This window comes from Ischnura elegans, chromosome 12 (assembly GCF_921293095.1).
Source record: "Ischnura elegans chromosome 12, ioIscEleg1.1, whole genome shotgun sequence".
Lineage (NCBI taxonomy): Eukaryota > Metazoa > Arthropoda > Insecta > Odonata > Coenagrionidae > Ischnura > Ischnura elegans.
In genome coordinates, this window is record NC_060257.1 from 4,425,027 (window position 1) to 4,450,927 (window position 25,901).

A 25,901-nucleotide genomic window follows, 5' to 3' on the forward strand; every position below is an offset into this window, starting at 1 on the left:
CAATAAAATTGATGAGTTATTTTATTCCTTGTTTTATGATACCCCATATGCCCTCCTATAACAGAGTCATGAAAGTACGCCATCGTCATGGCTCTTATAACCGAAGGAATCCATACTCTATTTCGCCGCGCACGTTTGTTTCTGAAAACTAATATGCCTCCACGAACCTTCATGTCTCTCATCTTTTCCCCCCTGTTAATCCTATCTTTAATTTTCTGGCATTCGGGATCTTGTTGCTGGTGCTCCAATATCGAGATAAAACTCAAGGGGGCTGTCTGAAGGACACAAAGGGCAGGACTTTTTTTCCTGAGTTTCTTCTTCAAACATACGCGATAAACATTCCGCAACGACATTTTCATTACCCTTAACATGCATAGTCTTAAACGTATACCCCGCCAAGCGTTGCACCCAGCGTCCGACCTTTCCTAATTGCTTTGGATGCCGACGCATCCAAGACAGAGCCTCGTTGTCGGTATATAGTTCAAACTCCCGATTACGCAGATAATGGTCGAATTTTTCGACTCCAAATACCACCGCTTGGCATTCAGCCTCGTACGCAGCATATTTTCTTTCGGCTTCGGTGAGTGTCCGACTGGCCTACGCACCGGCGATAACACGGCCGCTACTGCGTTGGCGGAGGCATCGGTGTGCACGACAAACGTCTCGCTAAAATCGGGGATACGGAGCACCGGGGGTGAGGCTATTCTCTTCCGCAATTCATCAAAGGCATTCTGTTGAGCACGCCCCCACACGAACCGATAATGTATTTTCTTTAGAGCGTTTATGGGAGCTGATATTTCCGAAAAACCGGGTATGAAACGAGCGTAATAACTACACATGACTAAGAATCTCTTAGCAGCCCTGAGGTCTTTAGGTGTGGGAAAGTTAAACACGACCCTACCTCTCTCGGGGTCAATCTGTATTCCTTTCTTAGAGATTACGTGCCCCAAAAACTTAATTTCGTTCCGTGCTAGAGATATTCTTTCAGGATTAACCGTTATCTTGGCGTACCTCAACCGCTGTAATACCTCCCTTAAGTTTTTACAATGGTCTCTAAAATTACTGATATAAATCACAATATCATCCAAGTAGTTAAATACGTATTCGTATTTTATGTCAATAAAGATCTTATCAATCAGTCTCGACAATATTTGTCCCCCGGTGCAAATACCGAAGGGCAGACAATTGTATTCATACAGCCCAAATGGCGTAATAAAAGCGGTAGCTCGCCTACTCCTTGACGTAAGTGGAATCTGGTGGTAAGCTGCGTTCAAGTCTAGCACCGAGAAATACTTTGCTTTACCGAAATGAAGAAACGCATTTTCGGTGGTGGGCAGCGGAAAGGCATCAAAAACCACCTTCGCGTTGGGCGCACGATAGTCTACTACCATCCGTGAAGAGTTATCCTTTTTAGATACTAAAAATGCCGGACTGGCGTACGCCGAATTAGATTCCTTTGTCACCCCTTTTTTCAATAAATCTTGAACTACCATTTTCATGTCTGACATTTTGATCGGATTGCATTGGAAGGGGGGCGAACGCACTGGCGTCCAATCAGACAACGGAAGGTCATATTCCAAACGGTCAGTACACCCCAATTTTTTTGTGATTACGTCACGATATTCTCCAATAATTTCTGTAATCTTTTTTATCATTACTTAACTTAGAAGATATCGCGGAATCCACATCGGGTTCTTCATTTTCGGTAGGGAGTACATAACCTATCACTCCGGGACGTGCCTTGTAAGAATAAGTCTTGCTAACAAAATTCAAGGTCATACCTGCGTGCTCCATAAAGTCCGCCCCTAAAATAATTGAAACCGGACAACCCGGAAGAATCAGTAACTCCTTGTCCCAGGTTAACCCATCAATTTTTATTCGCAGCAAAACCGTTTTGGAAATTTTGATCGGCGACGGTCCCACTCCACGGCATAAAATTTCTCTTTCCTGTATTTTACTAGGCAGAAAAACTACCTTCTCTAAAAAGGATTCGTCAACACAAGAATAAATAGCACCCGAATCAAGAAGCGCAATAGTTTTTGTCCCATTAACCCTTGCGTTTACCTTAGGCGACATTCCAGTATCAACTCCGGATATTCGACCAAAAAAGGTGACACTTCTACCACGGCGAGGACGGAGCTTATTCCTCGCGTGGCTTACGCGTTTCCCTGACTATCGTTATTTCTCAATGAAGGCCCTGAACGGTCGAAACGCTCCTGGTCTCGTTGTCTCTTATTGCTCCAGAATGAACCACCGCGGTTCTGACAAGGGGGCGTCACCCGAGGATTAGCCGAATATGCGGCTAGACTATCAGACCTCCTTCTCCCCAAACTCGGGTTACCAAACTCCCTATCAACCATTTCATCACCTGGGGGCGGTTCACGGTATGACTCCCCGACTATCTTTCTGGGGTCCAGTTCTCGACCCCATTTTTCTAATTCCTCTAAAGAGTACGGCCTAGGGGATATGTGCCAAGAATAATATGGATTTAAATTCCCACAAACTATTTCCAATAGCTCCTCTGAACGCACGGGACTTTCTAGTCTATTATTCATTTTGATAATTAAAGCAAGGTAGTCGCCTAACGTTTCCTCCGGTCCTTGCGACCTGTTATATAAGTCCCTTCTTAATCGTGCATCGTAATTGGGGAGACCAAACCGCGCTTTACCTTCCCGCGTGAATTCCCTGTAGTTAACAAATTTGTTGTCCCGGAACAAAGTCCGGGCCTTGCCTCCCAGTACTTTGGGCAATAATTACATTAACATCAGCTCGCTGACTTCAAAATGCACGACAAACTTATCTAGTATTTTCAAGAAACTTCTCGCATTTTCCTCGCCTTCCCCCTTGAACCCCAGTTCCCAGCGTTTCGCCGCAGTTAGAATTTGCTCTAGCCTTACGAAGTTAAAACCGATATCTTCACTTGATTTGGGAGGACCCATGTCAGCTCTACTCACATTTGTATTTTCGAGCTCCGTTTCAATAGTTGCGGACAAACTCCGCACATACTTGCGCAAACGTTTCCTCAGATCATCTACTACGCCGTCACTACTAACCCCAAACCGTTCACAAGCACTAATCGCTTCCGTTTTAGACAGATCATTAATCCAGCTCGTTCCTTCTGGTGCCTTGAATGCCATGATTACCACGATATCCTACACTGCCACCTCAAAACCATGCTCTGCTACCATTGAACTATGGGTGAAGGTGGTGGAAGTAAGCAGGCAGCAATACATTTAAAAAATGCAATTTAATGCCACAAAATGAACTTAAGACAAACCAAAAACCCTGCCAAAAAGACGACCACGGCACACGGAACAAAGGAGAAGGGGTGAAGGGAATAATTTGGAAAGTGGAAAAGAAAGGGCTCCCAAGCTTACGTAGTTTGGCGAATCTGGCGGCGAGGCAGCCCCGGAGCGGTGTTGAGGTGAGAGGGCACAACATGCCACAACGGGCGAATCCCAAGAAAAAAGGCCCCGGATCTTCTTGCTCTCCCAAATATATAGGGAGCCCGCAATTTGATTCCTTCCGCAGCGACGGACTGGGACTGTCGACCGGCTAGGGCTAGTCCGAAAACTCGGGCTACGCCCCGCAGTGAGGTCGTACTTCCAATGCTTCCAATGGGCTGTTCTCGATGTAATAGAAGCTTCCCACGGATCGGAGCCCCAGTAGACGGCTCAAATATATAAATAAATATGTGTAAATGACATTTTAAACATATAAATGACAATACATTTTAAAAATCAACTTTTTATTTCTAATTTGATGAAAACATTTGCATCAATGACTTTATTAAATACCGTAATAAAAAATCACATCATCATAACAAGGAAACATTAAAAAAATATAATCTATGACAGGTTTTTATTAAAAAATACAAGCATTCTAACTCTTTCAGGATCCAATCTGCTTCTTTTCTTGTCACATATCAAACCCGAGGTGCTGAAGAGTCGCTCTGAAAAAAACTGTGGATGGAGGTGCGATTAAATATTTTGATGATAATTCCTTCAAGTGAGGTTACAGACTGTTCATTTTCCAGTAATCAAAAATGGTGTCACTAGGTTGTAGCAAATCTTCTTCCAGGTATCTTTGTATTTCTTCTTTTGGAGTATCCTGACTCTTTCTGTGATAACCTGGTGCTGTAACCATCAATTTTGAATAAAGTCCCCACATCGTATGCTGTTGCTTTGCATCAGCTATCAGCTGCACTTTTCCTACGTTGTCTGTTTTTGTTGGGTGGCAAAGTTTCGACAGACTTGTCATCTCCAAAGCCAATTGATTTTTTATTGTCTCTATATTATACTTATCTTGGAATACGCTACTTTTGAATCATGGATCCAGAATTGTGGCAAAACTGAAAAACTGTTCTTTTTCCAGATACTCACACCGAATTTTTATCGAAAATAGTAAATCATTAACAAAACCTTGTAGCTGGCTATGTGAAAACTTCTTATTTTCTGGGAAGTTAATGATGCTATTTATAAGGGGGATGACTTCTGAAACTGTGAAAGCACTTCCATTAGCAACAAACGTTGCTCTTTCAAATACACCTAGAACATCTATTAAGTGCTTAATAGTATCCCACTGTGGTGGAGTTATATCTACATTGAAATTCAAGTTAGAGGCAGCTAATATTATTGCCTGCTTCTATTTCAGGAGACGCCTCATCATTTGCAAAAGGGAATTCCATCTAGTTAGTTCATCTTGGATTAGCTTATGATCTTTAATATTCACTTGGGCCAATTTTAGTTGTTTTGTTGCTTTAGTAGAATGCTTGAAGTAACCCACGATGCTGCGACATTTTGCTGGAGGAATTTTCACCATCGGTTTGTTGAGGATTCCATCTTTTATGACTAATTGAATAGTGTGAGCTAAGCAAGAATTGTGATTAAAAGGACTCCCTTCAAGCGCAGATACAATATTCCTCACATTATCTCTGACAATGCATACAACTTTGTCAGTCAGATCTCAAACTTCTAAAGTTCGTGCAAGGAAGTTGCGAATATTCACACCGGAGTGTGAAAGCTCTAGAAATGGGACACATTCCAAGCATACGTGTTGATAAGCATGACTTGAATAAAAAAAATTAGCTGTCAAACTCATGTAGTCATCGGTGGCTGTTGATGTCCACATGTCTGTTGTAAGAGCAACATATTTAGCTTCAGACAACAACTTTTCTATTTTTTTCTTTGTTTCATCATACAGATCTGGGATAACTTTGTTTGCAAAATATTTTCTGGATGGAAATGTGTACCTTGTTTCTAAGTGATTGACCAGTTTGCAGCAACCTTTATTTTCTACAACTGATGTAGGTCGATTGTTAAGACATATCATTTCTCTTATCGATCTAGTAATTATTGAACTTCTTCTTTCACCGGACTTAAAACTCTGCGTTTTGTCAATAAAACTCTTCAGAGTAGGTTGAGCACTGGGGATAGTTGATTTTCTTTTTTTCGGAGGAGGTTTGAATGGCATGTGGGAACTTGAGGGGGACGATGAAACTGAAATGTATGGACTGTCTGAGGAAACACTGGCAGCATCATTAAAATCATTTGAAGTATGTGAAAATGTGGTATTGGTAATTGGACTAGGAAGAGAAGTTGCTGATTCAGTATCATCTTGAATCTCAACTACTAATTTTTCTTGCATACTCAGTGAGCGTGAAAGATGAACACTCATCAATTTTTAAAACATTAGCATGTTTTTTTCTTAAGATGAGTCCAAAGAGGGGTGGTTGTGTGAGATTTTCTTCCCCTTGATGTTTTAGAAGCACAATGTGTGCACACGGCTAATTTATTGTCCGTTGCTAGTAGCTGAAAATGGCGCCATATAATTGAACTATTTGACATCCTGATTCGCGAACTGAAAAAAATGTAATTTATATACTAATTAATGGTCAATTGAATGCGTTCAAAGTCGACTTTCTATAAATATTGCAAGAAGTATCGTAAGCTTTCGAGTTGAGTTCAGAAACTCTTAGGTTACTAACTGCTTATGAAAGTACTCCACATTTGGAAGAGAATATTCATTTTTAAAACCAATGATGCAAGTAATGCAAAATTTTCAATTCCGCAACTATAGACTGCTAGAGCAAACATTGACGATGTTTAACCCTCTCAGACCTGAATTAATTTGTAACAGCAGGAAAATTATGGGAATAAGATATTAAACACTTCATAAGCCACAGGTTACAGATTTATTAAAGAAAAAAAATATTTTTACTTCTTACAGTAGTTTTTGATATGCCTCATATGAGGCTGTAAAAATAGATATTAGTAAGATACATAAGATAATCAAAATACAAATACAAAACACTAATTTGTATAATGGCACACAACTAAATTTTATCCACACATCAGTACCAAATTCTGATAACCTCTTGGAAACACCTTCCAAAGAAAAAAATATATTTTCCCAACTAATATTGTAAATTACCAAAATTGATACATATTTGAACAAAAAACTTCTTTTTTCTATATGAGGTAGTTGGGCCTATGGATGGGGTGCACCTTGCACTCCACATAAAACTGTCCTTCCCATTCAACAGTGAAGAGGTTATTGATGGAAGTCTTCAAAGCACTCGGGGCATAGAGCTTCGTCACACCGTTTGCAGGCGTAACGCGTCTTGCGTTTACACCCCTTCAAGTGACGGACAGAAGCATACTTTTTTTCTGTTTTCTTGGGATAATGGGGGCCACCATCCCGTCGCAACTCATTTGCAGCTTTTTTATGGACTCTTTTTTTGTAGTTTCAGGTGTAGTGGATGCTGGTCTGCCCCTTTTGGGTGGGTTTCCACTTCCTTTATGGATCGAGGAATTGGCAATAGAGCTCTTGAACTCCAGTAGATCAAGTTTCTCATTCTCAGGCTGCTTTTTCCAAAGTAGCCACCAATTTACCACAACAACGTTTAGGAGGTGGTGCTCTATTCTAAGATACCACCTTTTGTGGCGTAATGTATGCCGGTACAATCCTATCAAAGAATCCATTAGGTCCACGCCTCCCATCCCAGTGAGAAATGGATCATCGAATCTACGTCGATTCGACGTCGAAGTACTCATCGATAAAACGTCGATGGTAACACATCGATCGATGTCTATATGGTCCGAAAATCGACGTGTTTTCGACGTCGACGCCATCGACGTGTTTTCGACGTCGACACCATCGACGAGTTTTCTATGTCGACGAGATATCGTCTTTTTACCTGCGATTCCTACTAATAATTGCGGAAATATACATCTTTTCGGCTAATAAAGAGCATCTATTGCTGCGCCAACGACGTATTTCAATCGAGCACGTAAAGTCTAAACAAATGAAGGCTGAAATAAATTTATAATGGTGATTTGTAATCTTAAGTCCTTCGTATTCATCTTCAATAATAATCAGAAATCCTTGAGAAAAAATGTGAGGTGTTGACATCTATGACGCGAGTATAAAGGTATCGAAATGAGGTAAACGTAGTCACAAAGCCAAGCTTGTGCATATCACATACCACGCAGGAAAGAAGTAAGAACTTGGACGCAAATAGAAGGTCCGGCGTATGTGGCAAATGTGTGAAAATGGAAATCTTGAACACATTAAATAGGGGAAGCTAATCCTACCTGTCATACAGCGGTCCAAAAGCAGACCGATTCCGAAGTATGGAAGACGTAGTGAAGCTTGTCTTTACTATGCGACGGAATGCCTTTTTCGATGATTAACAAATCCAAAAGCTCATTAAGTTTCAGAAGGATTTTAAATACCAATAACAGGATTTAGAGCTAGCAAAGTTTGTCGCGCAAAATAAATGCGACAATAAATTTTCTATACGGCGCCGAATGTCTCTGTTCCGAGTTTACTGCGAAGAACTAACAGCATGACGACTAACAGCTCAACTTGGCTCAACTGATACACGCAATCGAACTTCAACGGTCAAGTTACAGAATTAAAAGGAATCAAAGATTGTTCTCGGAGATTAAAACTAATGTTTATGGATAAATAAAATATTTATTTAATTTTATATTTCTTATTTAAGACACATATGTTGTAATAGCGTCTCACCGTTATTTTTAAGACATTAAAACTACATCACTAAGTTCTCCCCTCAGCCAATCAACACGCTGACCCCGCTGGCCAATGAGAATAACACGTCGAAAAAACGTCGATTGAACAAATAAAATCGACGTCGACCACATATCGATCTATAGTCGTCGAATCGACGAAGATTCGACGTAGATTCGATGATCCATTTCTCACTGGGCATGTGGGTATTGTACATCTTTACAGCGTACCCGACCGTTTTCCCGAATCGTTTTTTCCGACGACCTTTTTCCCGAAAGAATTTTTTCCCGAATCGTAACGCGTCCTCTTTCCCGAAAGCTTTTTTCCCGAAACCCTTTTCTCCGAAACATTTTTTACCGAACACCTTATTTCCCGATTGTATAAAAATGAGTTCATATTTTTTATAACCAAATATATTCATACACAAGATAAATCATTTTTTTAGAAAATTATATTTCAAACTTTATGCTTCACGACCCCTTATTATATATATATATATATATTTTTTTTAGATCACGAGATGTGGGTCAATCCCACATCTCGTGATCTAAAGAAAATTATATTGTGCGCGATAGCTCTAAGAAATTCAAGAAAATTCCTATCGTTCTTGTAATCTTCATATTCTTCTACAACCGATAGCTAGTAACCTAGTAACCTAAAACGGTTATTCCAACCTTCAGATGCAGTATTTGTTGTTGCATAACCTGCTTTTGTAGCTTCATGTTGATTCCATAGACTAGGAGGATATGGAGGAGGAACAGCGCGTCGTCTGCCAACAGCTTTTACACCAATAACGTATGTTTCTTGAAAATATTTCATAATTGGCTCAAGTCTGGGAATATTTTTATCCGCGTACTTTCTTAGAAGCTCGTAAGTTGTTTCAACGTCTTCAACTGGAACAAACGCTAAAGCTGCCATCATACGAACTGTCGTTTTGAGGGTTCTATCTGTTGGGTCATTGTAAGGGACTTGGAGTCCCACTTGTTGAATTTTACGATAAATAGCTCGTTTGAGATGGAAGAAACAACCTGAGTATGGCGAATCTGGGAAAACGTCGGTACAAGCATTTATTATGGCTTTTTCAAAATCACCCATTATTCTGTTCGGTGCACAATTATCAATGTCCAGATCTTCGGCAGCATCAGTAATTGCTTGAAGTACTGCTGTGTACTGCTTTTTCTCTTTAGATGAGAGATAACAGTACACTAATGGCAATGCAAATACCTGAGTTTTTCCACCTTTGTTTTGAGCGAATGATCCGAGTATTGTAAAAATTTGTGTGAAGATGGATGGAGCTGTCTTGAATGTCCCATCTACGTACCAAACATCACATGTAGCAAGTTGTTTAAGGTTGTGAGTGGTGGCGAAAACCAGGACACGGCCTTCTTCTAGATCGCAGGAATCAGCTGAGTCGAACAATAAGAATTTTTCATCACTTAGAGTTTTTTAAAAAATTGATCGGGCAATTCTCCCAATTCTAGTAATGATTTGGGATTGGCTGGGAGATTTTTGCGCCGAACTTTACGCATCGCCTTTTTTAAATTTTCTCTCTCGGGCAATTGTGCTGCTACTCCAGCAGAAACACCAGCAATCATTTCCCGGATAATTTGAGCCGGAGGTTGTTCAGGGTGCTCTTCTGCTCTCCTTGTTAGGTTGTGTCTAACAATTTCTGCACCAGCTGCTTCCCGATCAGGGGGATGATCGTGGTCCCCAACGCTCACAACAACAGGATTCACAGGCCCCATAATCGTCCGTCCACGACATCTGCATTGACCATGGCGAAGTTTTCTGCACTCCCAATATGTGACAGCACCACTTATCTTAGATCTTTGGTATAAAAATCCGGCCAATACCATCTTCGTTTCGCCAATAATTACTGGGATCTCTTTTTCAGCCATTTCACAAGATTTTGAACTTAGTATTATGTTCTCAATGGTACCAGAATTTTCTCCTGTCATTAATAAACAATAACAGTGCCATGGAAACACATTCATAGCAATGGAATCATCGAACAAAAGTTTCGAAAAAAAGACGTTCGGTATAATTGACTTCGTGAAAAAGGTTATTCGGGAAAAATGGATTCGGAAAAAAATACGGGAGAAAGGTCGTCGGAAAAAACGATTCGGGAAAAAGGTAGGGAATCTCTTTACAGCGTATGGTCTAGGTATCTCAATCATTTTCTTTTGTTTTCGATTCCACCTTTCACATTTGTCCGTAGGTTCAGCTCCTGCGAATGTAGAAGCTACATGGACTGCCGAATTGTCGTACCAACGAGTGACTGTATTGTTGTCATTGGATGTTGCGACTGAATATGATCCTCGTGGCATTTTTTTCATTTCACTTATAGCCTTCAACTTACTTGCTGCGCCATGTAGTCTGTTGCTTCGTATTGTACCAGATGCAAAGATTTTATACTCAAGAAGCATACGCAGAATTGGCATGCTGGTGAAAAGATTGTCAAAGAATAGCTTATGGTTCTTGCCCTTCACATTCTCAATCAATCGTAAAATGAGGTCCCCCATAACCCCAAATTCTGTTGATGCTCTAGTCTCTACCAAATTTCTCTATTTCAAAATCATAAACATACCCAGATACGCCTGCCAGCACCCATATTTTGAAACCCCAAGGATGAGGTTTTCCTCGCAAATATTGCTTAATAGACGAACGACCTTTGAAGGGCACCATCATTTAATCAAGTGAAAGATTTTCCTCTGCATCCGCAGACTTTAAAAATACATCTCGAATGTGATCCACCAAGGGACGTATCTCGTAAATCTTGTCATTTTGTTGAGGTGACAGGTTGTCAATGAAATGAAGGTATTTCCTTATTTCGGTGAATCTTGCTCTTGTCATATTATCTGCTATTATATCTACCCTAGTGCCATGACTAGCGGACCAATACTGGCGCAATCGGCTGTATTTACAGTGTGCCATCAAAAAATTTATTCGGAGAAATACTTTCAGTTCTGATAGCGTCAAATTCAAATTTTCCTTCCCACACTGTGTGGCATACAAATTTGATTGATATACAATATCTGAGAGAAATACATCTGGAACCATTTCCATAAAGTTATCAATCGGCATGTTACCAGAAATGTTACATCTGTGGTTACCAGTGAAAGCTGGGCGATTTACTGACAGATCATACTCCTTTGCATACCATACCTAAAACGGCACTGCATGCACTAAACGGCTAGAGTCCTATGCGTTGTTTCCGAGTCAGCTACCAACGACGTGCGTGCGACAGTGTATGGCGCTAAATTCAAAGTATTCGAGGTCGTACTTTTACCATAATTATTCGAGTTCTCGAATACCGAATACTGTCTAGTTTTCGAAGTATTCGAGTACTCGTGGATACTATTCGCACATCTCTAATAAATTTACAGGTTAAAATCAAGGAGCAATCGAAAAAAGTATACTAAGAGATATTTTGTGTGGGGTATCTTTGCTCCAAGTCATGGTTTATAGCTAGATTTGAATGCTTTTATTCGACTGGGTCAGTTACCCCAATTCATGATAACTCAGGCCCAAAGCTTTGAAAATAAAAATCTGGTTGTTAAAATAGTTCATAGGCTCTGAAACTGATTTAAATGGAAGGTACATTATCTGTCAATAATTTTAATCACTTTAAATGAGGTACAGTGTTTATTAGTTTAAAATTAGATAAGTTCGTTTGTTTCCGAGAAATAATGAAAATTTGATCCAAGGCTATGTGCAAAATTTATCAAGTGCCATTTCAATAATTTTCTGAAATTTAAAGACTAGTTTTCCGTTAAAAAAATTGTGGCGCGGCAAAACATAACCCAATAACTGGTTCAAATGACACTTCTCTTTTGAAGGTGCATTACATTTCTATGATTAACTGATTTTTTCCGCGCACAGCACGCAATGATCGTCATTTTCTCTTCCAGAGTATTGCAGTACTGGTATAAGTATCAAGTGAGCGATAAGTTTGACAACCATTACATATCGCACCACATATACGCCATCGACGCTCGACGGACGGCTGAAGAACGAGAAACCATCATTCCATTGAAGCATCTCGAAAAAAGAAAATATATCAAGGTAGAATGATGTTTAGTCTCAATTTAGTCTCCTCATATCCCTTTTTAAAATTTCCCTCAAGCTATTTATTCTAAATATTTAATAAGGTGGTTTCCTATAATTTTTTTATTGCCTACATCGGAAGATTATTACTCCTGGAGTAATTCGTAATTCATGCCTTTAGACTTTTAAATGACGATATCTATTTTTCGCGATTTAATAAAAAGTGAAAAAATTCAAGCGCGCGAAAACGCGACGGGTAAGTATGAATGCCGGGAAAACTCCCGTGTGACGTCATTCTGGTTCCCGCTGCCGCAAGTGAGGTGACCTTTGGGCGTGGCCCTGAGCGCTGATCCGACGCAGGATGCTAGCAGTTAGCAGATTACTAAACTAGCTGGTGGCGCTTGGCTTAAATAAGGATTATTAATACCTTATCAAACGAGGAAAACTTTCCGACCTTAGCCAGTTTTAATAGGTGAATATTAAGACATGTTTCCCTGAGCTCTGTGCCTCATGCATGCATTGGTAATCTCTGACGACGTAAAACTCCTGACTACTCGTATAGAAACTAGGTCCCTGTGACGTCACGTGGAGTGGCATCGCATGGGCGCCAATCTGGTCTTTTTCAAATGAGGTTAAAATTGACCATTAACATTCGTCTAAACTGGGGTGTCTAAAACCAAATAATTTTTATATTATGAATACACTAATGGTGGGTATCGAATCGCAATCAATGCCTTTCGTTTTCTCTGATAAAGGAAACTACCCTATTGTGGCCTCTACCTCAAAGGCGATAATTTTATGTTTAGGAGGTATATTTTCGTGACGGAACGATCCCAAATAAATAAAATTAACCACCTAGAGCAATTTTTGCGAAATACGATCGTAGGCCTCCCCATCCAACTACCTGTAGGAATTCTTCTCGGGTTTTCCGCGGGGTCAGGTTTTCCATCGGAGGATAGTTAACGACCGTCGGCCATGTCACACACTCATCCCGTTATCGGTCCACAACTTTTCAAAATTATTTCCCGTTTTCGCCTCACAAACATGAGAACAACCTTCCTCAACTACTAATAGAATCTTCATCCCTGAAGATTTTCGGAAAACAATTATGGCTATTCCTAACTATCCCAATCTAATCGACCTTTTCAATGCCATACATTCATTTATATACGTGCCGCAAAGAGTCGCAAAGTTTCCTTTGTATTTTCAATTTATTTCTATATTTTCATATTAACTTGCGATAAATGTAGCAATATAGTTCCAAAGAGAAGATGGGACATAAAAAAACAAATTCTCTTAATTTTATTCCTAAATGGAAGATATTTGGTACCCTTTTTGGATATATTCAACTTTAAACGGTTTCAATTTGTTACTATACTATGACATTAAACTGATTGGTGAGCTGTAAATGGTTTCTAAACAATGTTCAAATCGAATGTAATAGTGTGTAAACAATGAATTATATTATTATTATTATTATATTTTGTTCTTTAATTTTCTTCAGTTTTCACTGAGTAGCTTTAGTGTTAAGAGCACGGGTTCTCACCAAGGTAACTCTTTACTGTTGAATTGGGTTGAGAAATTTTCTCGTGATATGACAGGTTGAAATTATTACAGCCTTTTGCAGTTTGATGTATGTATTTGGATGGAGGTTGAGTATTTTGAAACTATTTTGTATATGTTTTGGAATGATACCGGTAGCTGAGATGACAATTGGAGCTATATAAACCTGTTCCATATTCCATATTCTTTTTATTTCTATTGCCAATTCTTGGTACTTGTTAATTTTTCCTGTAATTGTCTTTTCAATGTTATGCGGCAGTGGCACGGCAATATCAACTATGTAGCAAGTTCTATATTTCTTGTCAATCAACACTATATCTGGTCTATTATTAACTATAGTTTTATCTGTTTGAATAGGCAGATCGTAATACATTTTAAATGCGCCGTTTTCAAGCACTGTTTCAGGGTGGTACACATAATATGGGGTCTTAGTATCTATTAACTTGTGTTGGTAGGCCAGTTTTTGGTGGATAATTTTTGCAACTTAATTATGTCTACTTAAATATTCTGTATTAGCTAGCATCTTACAGCCAGATATAATGTGCTGGATTGTTTCAGGTACTTGAAAACACCTTCTACATTTGTCATCTGTTATGCTTTTATCACCAAGGATGTACTTTGCATAATTTTTAGTGTGGATAACCTGGTCTTGTATTGCAAGCATGAACCCTTCGATTTCTCCATAAAGTTCACCCAATGACAACCATTTGTTTGATGAGATTTTATCAACATATGGTTGATTGAGGTCATTGATGTGTCGTCCATGTAATTCCTTCTGGGCCCATAATTCTACCTTTCTATTTAATAGAACAGCTCCTGTGTTGGTTACTTCATCGGTCGTGCCATTTGTTAGAGTTAATGGTGTTAATTTGTTGTCGGCATATACTATTGATTTGTGAAGCATCGAAATGTTTGATTTATCGTAGAAGAAATGTTTTAGTCTATGAATTTGGTTTTTGAGGAGCTGTTGTAAATCTATTAACCCTCTACCTCCCATATAGCGGGGTAGCGTTAGCCTTTCTATTGCAGCCTTTGGGTGATGTAAATTAAATTTTGTGAATGATGTACGTATTGATCTTTCTATGCCTGCTATTTCGGTTTTGGTCCAGTCAATCACTCCAAATGTATACGTCAACACAGGTACCGCAAACGTATTGATGGCTTTGATTACATTTCGTGCATTTAATTCTGTTTTAAGGATGGATGTTAGTCTTTTATAGAATTCAGTTGTTAATTCCTTCTTGATCTGTTTATGTTGTATTGATTTTGCTTGCAGGAATCCAAGGTATTTGTAGTTCTCATTTGCTTCCATAGATATTATTGACTCGTCATCTGTAACATTGAAGTTACCATGCTTGATTTTCCCTTTTTCTATGTGAAGCAATCTGCATTTATCCAATCCGAATTGCATGTTTATATCAGCGGAGAACCAATTGTGACATCCAAAAGGTACTTGAGCTGTATTTCATTTGAGGCATAGATTTTAATATCGTCCATATATAGAAGGTGAGACAAAGTAAAACTGGTGTTTGTACTATTTTTTATTTTGTATCCATATTTAGTGCTATTGAGGGCATTTGATAATGGGTTCAACGCCAGGCAAAACCAAAGTGGACTCAATGAGTCTCCTTGGAATAAACCCCGTTGTATGTCAATGGTTGGTGTTATAAAGCCTTAACCGGATATATTGACCATTAGGGCTGTTTTCCACTTTGCCATAGTTGCTTCTAAAAACTTAATGATGGTGCCGTGGATTTTGTATGTAATCAGAACTTTTAAGAGCCAATTATGTGGGACACTGTCAAACGCCTTACGGTAGTCAATATAAGCAACATGAAGGTTTCTGTTATTTTTGCGTGATTGTTGTAATACTACAGAATCAATTGTCAATTGCTCCTTGCATCCCATATGGAACTTTCGGCATCCTTTTTGCTCTTTTGCAAGTATATTATTCTGGTCAATATGGCTATATATTTTATTTGTAATACAAGACGTGAGTATTTTGTATATAGTAGGTAGACATGTTATGGGTCGATATTGTGTTGGATCTTCCGTATTCATTGTTTTGGGCTTCATGTATGTTATCCCTGTTGTGAAGAAATCAGGGAGGTTTGTTGGGTTATTAATAATATCATTAAAACATTTGGCTATGGCTCCATGTAGAGACGTAAACTGTTTATACCAGAAGTTTTGAATTCCATCAGGACCTGGTGATTTCCAATTATGTGCCTTTCTTAAAACTATTTTGATGTCCTCGGTTGAGATTTTAGTAAACTGCATTTCAACTAAATTAAGGTGTAAGTTTTCTTCGTTTCCAATCCAGCTTGCACTCGAATTGCTTTCTGTTGGGGTCGACCATATTGAGGACCAGAAGTTGTATACTCCATCCTGATCTGGCAATTTACCTTCGATATCAGTTGTTGCAGATGATCTCAGCTTCTTGTAAAATGATTTTTCTGAAGTTTTAAATTCCCGGTTTTGTTCCTTTCTATTGAAAGACTTATTGTATCTTTTAAGGCGCTCAACTTTAACTGCTAGTTTTTGTTTATTAAGTTCGAGCAACTCTTTGACATACCTGCTGTGGTTTTCATTAGTTACATCTGTGTTGAAATTTTTAAAAACACATTTAAATGATGATACTAACTTTCTTGATCTATTTCCATTTTGATATTGGGTCAATTTACCAATTTGCTGTCTTAGATGTTTTATATCGCTCTCTAAGCGTTTTCTCCATGGTGGAATTGTTTCTTTTCTTACTGGCACTGTTTCAGATCGGGAGTTCGGAAGTGTTTACTAATGGTGATAGAAGCAGCATAAATCAATGTATGGATGTCGGAAATATTGCTTAAATACTGGGTTAGCTGTGGTAGGATATTATTGACCATAGCGACGGTTTGCATAAACTTCGTTGATGTATTTATTTTTGGAATTTTCGGTCGCTGGCTGGGATCTGAACCGTAATATTCTATTACCGTTTTGGTTAGCAATTCTGATATTTCAGTCTCTTCAAGATTTGTCGTTTTGGACTGATTGGTGTCAATATGTTCTTCTTGGCATTGGCTATTGATGATTCCTGAGTTTCCTGTTTTAAAAATTTCGTTCCTAGATTCCTCTGCGGGACGTGGGGTTGTTGACGGTTCAGCTTCGCTAGATGTAGGTCCAACATTTAAACTGATTTCATCCTCATTTATTGGTGGGTCTAAAAGGCTACTTCTGGACTTATTATTATTATTATCAGCCATCGACAGGCCGATAACGTCCTTATATGTCTAAGTTAACACTATTCCCAGCAATTTGAGGCAACCGCTCGAATTGCATATCAGTGTGGGTTACTGACCTGGGCAGGCCGCCACTGGCTACCTTTAGTTCGGGAAACTTATCTTACGTCTATTTTGATACCATTTTGATTTATTTAATCATAAAAAAGAACAAATGTACATTAGTTAAATTTATGAGCGTTTACTTTTTATTCTTAGGTCACATCCTGTCGACTAACGGGTGCGGAGAAACTGAAGATAACCAAGAGCAGTATGGTCGTTTTTCTGGCCTCCATCAAGTTAGCGACGTACATCGCGGCTGACCACTGCCTGTACTGGCTGCTGCAACTCATTCGAAAATATGGAAATATCCACGCCCAACTCCCAGGTAACCGCAAATGAGATTTTAACAATGGTGTACATACTATTATGACGAGGAGGGCACCACCCGTCCTCCCCTTGTTTCTTTCCCTGTTGTTGTTGGGCACATTTTTATCGCTTTTCAAAAAAAAAATAATAATTATGTCGTTTATTTTCGTAGGCACTTGAGCCCATGAGAAAATAAATGTACGGCTTCCTACATTTCCAGCATTGGTAGATAAATAGAAGAATATAAGTAAATAAATAGAATTACAGACAAATGAAAAAATGGCGAGGAATGCAAAGCAATGCGTTTATTTTCAACAAGCGTAGAGTACCTGTTGGATTTCAACGAATAGTTAATTCTATAGTTTGGATTTACAAATATGGTAAAAGCGATATAATGTATTAGGTGTGGGTTTAAGTAAAAGCAGTTCTACTTGTTTGCATGTTTACGCCTAAATGCTACCGCTGATTTCTATCTTTGAAACGGACTTCTGCACCCATGTTCCCGGAGGAAGGGAAAGGAGACGCCGCCGCTATATTTCCAGGGATGAGGATGGAAGGGTATGGGATAGGATGAGGGAATCTCAACGCCATCATGAAGGAGAAACGGGCTGCCATTAGTGAAACCAAATTTGATGCAACTAGAGAAATGGAAGATTATTCTTTAAAGATGAAAATATCAGAAGAATAACCCTCATAATCAAAACTTCTCGTCTCGTCACGGGGGACTTGATCTTATTGCATGATTAAAATTAATTTCTGGTTGAGAAAATTAGCCTATAACCCCATTTTTAGCATTTAACGATTACTCTACATGATGGGAGAGACTATAAAAGCCGACAAAAGTCTCTCTTGGTAGAAAAATATTGGGTACATTTTACACTTAGATGACGGCCAAAAATAGGGAACTAACGCTCTATTTGATTGATTCGGAGTTTATGATTGGGAAAAGCTATTTAAAATATTAATAAAATTCAATTTATGACTTTTTTGAATCCGAAATATTTTATAGTAAACATTTGATCGCAGAAAAAGCAGAACATGTACACGGCAATGATTTGGAAAAACTAAGTTCTGGAATTAAGTTCCATCTCTCAAGAAGAGGAAAATGTTTCCTCATAAAAATTCCCTCTCTCTAGAAAAGGAATTAGTTCAAGTTGTGACCTCATCATAGGGATGGAACCACCTATATGTTTTTACGACAGGTGGTATACGTCACTGCAAGTCACCCCAGTTGACGGTATAAGGATGAATCATGAATATTTTTTGTTACAGTTGTTCTGAAATAATGCTGAATTATGTTTTCTCATTTATAACCAATCTAACTCAAAGAATGACATACAATTATGAAATTCAGCTCCAAATATGGTCGGAGTCCGCGTGGAAGGAAAAGGACCCCTGGCCAATTTGTACCAAGGCACCGTGAACTCTCTTCAGCCCCTGGGTGAACCTCCGACCATAGATACGGCTGCCTGCCTCCCTGTTGCCCGGAAACCAGACATTAACCGCCACTATCAAATAGGTAGGTAACATGCATAAGTATTTTTATCGTATCAGTCAGTCATTCTGGATTAATTTTATCCTTTTTTCGCTAAACTTCTGAGCTACGGAGATGAAAATTGGTGTGTTAATATTGATACTCTGTTATCATGTATTTGTTGTGGTTTTGGGATTTTTATAAGTTGATAAAGTGGAGAAAAAGCCAAAATAAGTGATTTTTCACAGAGACAGCATAAAAAAAAGAAAATAGTGCAAAATTAGTGCATAGGACATGAAATAATAAAAATTTTGCCTTTACTTTCTATCTGCATTTGAAAAGTTAGTGCACTAAAGTGAAAGAAAACTGAGACTACTTTGAGTGCTACCACTGAATTTAAAAATTACTTTGAGTATGAAGCAGAGACTGTTTGCCTAAATCGCAGGCAGTCACGGTGCTTATGTTAACTCATCAAATGGGTCCGTCAGTAATTTTCAAACACTTCGTAAAGCAGATTAAATAAAAAATGGGATTTGACGCATTGTATGCAGAATCATTGCCTCTATGAAGTTCATACGGTTTGGTTGGAACGTAATTACCTCGAAAGACAAAATGCACGTTGAAGGCATCTCACAGAGATTCTGTATGCAAAGCAGACAACAGGTCTGGCAGTCGTTAAATTGACAAAAATCCTCCCATTATGACCCTTTAATTCCTTGCAAAAAGTATATATATCCAGCAGCTACTTCGGAATAAACTGTATTTAACGTGGCGAATATCCACTTGTTCTGAAACGAACTCGAAATGAAAGGTTCTTTATTTCTTCCTTTCCTCAATATAATCAAATTGTCATCATTTCACCAACAATTTGTCCATCCGGTTTTCTATGATATATATTACGGTTTTTTAAGCTCCTCCTTTTACGAGGTTTTCTCAAGAGCTATTCCATATATATGACATGAGCTTTCGCAGAATGATGAAACGGACTCTTTCAAATGTATTTATAGGAGAAAGACTTGATAATAACTCTATTAGAGCAAATGGTTGTTGCTATAAAGCTGCACTATTTTAGTTATTTCAAGACTTACGGGGATATGACAATACATATAAGACTTACTTATATGTATTGCCCGCACCGCGTGTATGCAAAGTTGACTAAGTCTGTAGTTTAAACTTAAAAGGGTAAAAGAAAGAATTAAGTTATTTTGTATTAGGTAACCTGCACTTTTCCTAAAATTTGACCGCCGGAGAGAGCTGAGCCAAATTTAATGCAACTAGAGAAATGTGAAACTAATGTGCTAACAGCTTAACTTGGGAGGAAGATAAAATTAATGGTTTGAGGCGTAACTTTGTGAAAGCATTGTGAAAAATGAAAAAGAAGAAACTTTGTGCTTTACCGTGAAACACATTCACACATATTCACGACCGTGGTTTCAACGAAAGACGTCATCATCAGGTAAACGCTACAGAGGTCCATCACAACAATTTATACTAGGCTTGGAGGGGGAGGGAGGAAGGTTGAGCGGACCAATGATTTTAATAATTTTCATTGAAATATTATTAACGGACCTTTCAATAATTTTTATTCTAATAATCGTGAATCACCGTTGGTATTTTTGCAAGGAGAGTAGTTATTTAAAAGGATAAAGATCTTTTAAAGTTGCCTGATGATGACTACCGTAGAGGAAAAAGAAATTTTCCTTATGTGGGACAACAAAGTATTTATGCTCTTCAAATCCAATATGAAGCAATTAATGAAGAAAATGTGGAAGATTCGACTTCTGCATAGTACCCTGCAAGCCAATGAGTCGCGTGTTTGGCGGGGGGTGTAGCTTTTTCTTTATTTTTTCTCGGATTCTTGATTTCAACCTATTAAAATATGGTATAGAAAGTAGAATCAATGTGCTAAAGAATCGGGTCAGTTGTTTAGCATTTTGAGGTTTCCTAAGGGCACTAAATCCAGCAAAAATTGATTTTCTCAAATGAGTCAAGCGGCATAATTCTAAGAGTTACAGTTGATTTTAATGGGGTCAAATCAAGAATCCGAGAACAATTTATAAAATAATCCACATCGTAGTGACCAATTACCAATACGCAGGTTGTAACGGTGAACTAGATCAAATCCTGCGCGCATTTCATTCGGAAAAGGTCAATACACTCGTAAATATGATGATGGGAATATGAGGTGGACTTTTCAGGTGGGCTGTTGGTGCTGTGCTGGTTGCTGACGATCGCCGAGCCCTACGGGCAGCGGATCCGAGTGCTGGTGATGGACTCGTATTATCCGGAGAGGGCAAAGGTCAGAGCGGCGTGGCTGTACAATCAGATCCTGCGTTCGCGACTGACCTTCCTCAAGTTCACGCGACGTCAGCTGCGCCGGAAATTCTACGGCGCGAAGAGCGGGGGAGAGAACATCGAACGCGTCACCATTCGCCAGCGACTGGCCGCCACGTAAGTCCTCTCAAAGAAAGTGACACCTCACCAAGTGTATCCAATAAATTATTACGCATTTGGCCATCTTGAGAAGGACCTTCAGAATTGCGCTACATTGAATTAAATACACGAGATATCGCGAAAAGTTGAAAATTTTCTCAGATTATATTATTCAGATGAAGTTGCTCGTTAGAAGATACATTACTTGGATCCCATACGGCTGTTTTTTTACACCTCATAATTCACAATCTTACATTCCAACTGCGGGCATTTTTCCATTTGAAATATAATTGATGGGATGAAAAACGCATTTTCAATGATTCAAAGATAAAATGCATTCACATGTGCCGTTTTTGAGATATTTGACGATAAAATTATGATAATTTTAAATAGGCTGTCATGGAGAAATTTGGTTTTTTCGAGCTATAGAAACTGTTTGTTACAAGAGGTTGTTGAGACGGCATTCGCTATAAGCAAAATTTTGCAACGTTTCTAAATATCTACGGAAAAGTATAAGTTAATGGTTAAATAAGAAATATATTTGCGAAAAACTGCCTGAGACCAATGGACTAGTGCAGGCCCACAAAAATGTTTCATGCCAAGAATAAATAGCACTCGCATAAATGTTTTTTTTGATAAAAAAACGAATCTATTTATTCATAAGAAAAATATCTATTTATTCTTATATAAGTAGTGCTTTTACAACAAATTAGGTAATATATCAGGTGTGTGTAAAATTCTTTACCGGATTTTTCGCAAAATAAAACACGTTATTTCAAGTATTTACTTAAAATTTATTTAATCAAAGTATTGACCATTCGATTCTATACATCTTACCATCTCTGAAGTAATTTATGGATATTATTCTAAAAGAATTGTAACTCCTGTGAGTTATCCCATTAATTAACCCATTTTTTAACTTCTTTGAAATTGGCAAAGTGTTGCTCTGCAAGCACATGTCCTATCGATGTGAAAATAAAAACAAACAATAACATATATTTCAAAAATTTAAACTTTATTAAACAATGTAACTTGTACTTAAAAATAAAAACAAACGAATTCAATGGGAGCGTTGGCTTTTGCATGATTTTAGAAAGTTCGGATAAATTTGGCTCATAACTTGTTGTTTTAAGTTTCATACACGACTCCAAATTTTCATTTGTTAGTTGGCTTCTTACTTTACTTTTAATTATATTCATGCAAGAGAACGCTTGCTCGCACGAATATGTCGATCCGAAGATTGTCAGTACTCCAAATGCCAACTTCTTCACCTCACTGTAGCAATCTGGAAGACTATTCCATGCGTCGAATATAAGTGCCTCAACTCGCGGCAATTCTTTTAAAGCTGTCCATTTTTGTTGCGTTACGTACATATATTTCTGGACCTCCAACTCTTCCAACTTGCTTTTCGACTCTGTAAATTTTCCACTCCACAAAGCTTTACTTTTTAAATCGATCAATTGCATTTCTAAAGATCCAGTATCAACTCCAAATGGCTCAATGTGGATTTCGTCACTATTTGTGTTGAGAGGATTTACTATGAATGCTAGAGTGGTTTTGTTGGTTTTAAATTGCTGAAATCTGTCAGCAAATTCATCTTTAATTTTTTTAATAACTGTGCTGAAGTAAATCGTGTCAACAGTTGCACTGGTTTTATCGCGATATTGCTTTAGAAATTGAAAATGAAGCAATTTACCGCTCTGAATATCTTCTGCAAAAATAGTTAATTTTTCTTCGAAACAAACCAATTCTTCTACCAAAACATAGACTGGATTTCCCTTTCCTTGCATTTAGATTCAGCTCGTTTAATTTTGCCGTGAAATCTACCATGAAATAAAATTTTTGCAACCATTTGCCGTTCTCTAATTCAGGGTGATTACTGCCTTTTTCATTGAGGAATGTATTTATTTCATTTAAACACAAAGCAAAACGTTTCAACACCTCACCTTTGGAAAGCCATCGCACTTTATTGTGAAGAAGGAGGTCGGAATACTGAGTCTCCATTTCATTTAAGAATTCTTTAGACTGACGATGGTAGAGTGGTTTTGACAAGATGCTGTTAACAATCTTGATCACCAAATTCATGACCTCAACTATTTCGGCCGGAAATGTTTGGACACAAAGCGCGTCTTGGTGTATTATGCAGTGAAACGTAAGAATTTCGTGATTTATTTTGCTCTGAAGAATCGTTGTTGTCCCTTTATTTTTTCCTGTCATACTTTTGGCTCCATCAGTTGCTATTGAAACGATTTTATTTAAATCAATCTTATTATCTTCGAGGCATTTTTGCTCGGGGCATTTGCTATATCTTCCCCTCTAGTTTGTCCCGAGAGTGGTAGCAATCCTAGAAGTTCTTCTTTTGGTCCTTGGGAAGACATATACCTGACAAAAAGGGCAACTTGTGCCATGTCTTCTATGTCGCAAGACTCATCTATAGCAAGTGATAAGGCAGGCGCCAGTTGAATGTCTTCCACCTGCAAATATGTCGCATTTGAAGACATTTTAGCTATTCTATCTTGGACTGTTTTAGCAGATAGTGGCAAATCTTTGATTTTTTCAAGATTTCTGGCTTGTTTTTGAAATCACGAAACAGTTCTTCAGATGCACGTATGAAACAATCTTTGACATACTGACCATCTGTGAATGGTTTGCCTTTTTTTTGCAATTTTTAGTGATACCACGAAGCTTGCTAGATTAACATTACTTGTAGATTGCGTCCACTTACTTAACATGGAACTTGATTGCTGTGTTTTTTTTGGAGCTCGTCGACAGCTTCTTTTCGTTCTTCGCCGGCTGGATATTTACTAGCAAACTCAGTATATTTAGTAGTAAAGTGTCTCTCTAAATTTGATTTTTTATTGTGTGCGAGTTTTTCGTGGCAAATGAGACAAGTTGGAAGGCCAGCTGAGTTGCATATGAAAGCGAACGACGCCGTCCAATCCCGATTGAATTCTCGATGCTGTTCTTCAGTTCTTCTTCTTTTTGTAGATGCCATGCTTGCGGAGATGCTGTAATAAAGAATATAAAAAAGATAAATATCAAAATAGGTAATTTATTAAATACATACCTACATATTTTAATAAAACACTTTCGCGGTAATATCAAACAGTAGCACTTTGTTTCTTTTTTGACAATTCTCATTGACTTCAAAAAACTACAATAGTTAGGTATCTTATTTGGAAAAAAATATAATTAAATAACTGATTCACTTGATTAAAAAAAAAAACACTTCTATTTCAAGAAGAGAGATATATTTAATAAATTGGAAAATATGACTATTGATCTATTTCTAAATTTACACTGTAGTTATAAGATGTGTTCATTCGTAAATAAAATTTAATAGTGGTCGGTGTTTTACAGGTACAGCAATATATAGTAGTGTTTGGTTAAAGTAGGTAGCGAAGGTAGGTAGGTTCTTCCTTACTTTTTTCAAGGCGCGATTTGTGATTTGTCTCAAAATGCGGGCAGCCGGCGAGCACGTGTCTGGCGGATGTCGACGAATGGACGGTGTCCGTAGGTCTTGACTTTTGTCGAAAGCGTTGATCCGTGGGCGTAGCGAGTGTCTGATCGGTTGGCGATACGCGGGTCCGTATTGCTGAGTTGGAGCTAAGTCGGTAGGAAGGCGAAGGTCGGTTTGAGTAGTGACGGACGATGAGAGCGACAATTGCTGGCTAACGTCGTGAACCGTGGTTCGCGCCGGACCAACGCCACCTAAAGTAAAAGGCCTGAGGACTTCGCTGTGACGTCATCACGCGGAGGCCGAAATCGCCTCCGGAGGTATCGCGCTATAAACGAGGGAGAAAAACGCACTTCAGAGGTAAATCGTCTGCGATGTTGGATAATGAACATTGGGTTCGAGGAAACTGTCATTCAGAAAGAACGATTGCAGTACTTAACGCTAAAAATTGTAATACAATTACATCGAAGATTAAGTGCCCATTCACTTCCATATTATAAACTAACTATTATATTCCATATTATATTGATTCTGACGTGAGTTCATTCTAGCGGGAGGTACGTCACACATTAAATCATTTCGTGAGTTAAAGTGATACGTATCTCGACGTACAGAGTACCAAAAGCTAGCCAGATATTAAGTACATACTACCACCAAATTTTGATGCGCAAGATGTTCTTCTATAGGCTTTCTATTCTATCATTGGCATTCGGCATTTTACTTATTCCATTCTCTCTATCATAGAATGAGTCAAACGCCAAATTTCAATGGCAAAATTAGCATTGAATGCAGAACTTGTATGAAATAAAAGTTTTAACTTGAATTAGAAATGAATATTGAAACTTCATCATATGTTATAAGGAATTGCATACGTGGCAGAATCATATTTCCAGGTTCCTATATCAGTGACGCGACTGGAGGATGAAGTAGAATGCTGCAGCAGACCAATGGAAACGGATGATGATACCTGTAACTTGTCTTAGATGTGATTAGCAGGATAGACTTACCCCTTTCAATCTCATTAAAATTCACATCCAATGCAATAGAACACCTATATGTGTTCAAAGTGCGGACTTTACTCTCCGGCTGTGGCTCCGTGCGCACGATTTGGACTGCTCGTCGCATAATATGCTCAGCAGTCCATACCACCTTGTCCGGTATAGTCCACAAATTTCCACGGGGACGAATGACGTCTCGGTAGCTTAACTGGCTAAAGCACTCGGCCGGAAATCGAAGGATCCGGGTTCGAATCCCGGTCAAGGCGAAT

At 38.5% G+C, this 25,901-nt stretch overlaps 1 protein-coding gene across 1 annotated transcript in view; it reads left to right on the forward strand.

Annotated features, from left to right (window-relative positions):
* Nucleotides 1-25,901, forward strand: part of LOC124169515 (DC-STAMP domain-containing protein 2-like) — a gene marked incomplete at its 3' end in the record, with an annotated part of 58,754 nt that overhangs the window by 24,334 nt on the left and 8,519 nt on the right. The window contains exons 8-11 of the mRNA XM_046548148.1: nt 11,946-12,099; nt 17,121-17,289; nt 18,625-18,789; nt 20,943-21,195. Of these exons, the coding sequence (XP_046404104.1) occupies nt 11,946-12,099; nt 17,121-17,289; nt 18,625-18,789; nt 20,943-21,195 (741 nt within the window). The remainder of the gene's footprint in view (nt 1-11,945; nt 12,100-17,120; nt 17,290-18,624; nt 18,790-20,942; nt 21,196-25,901) is intronic.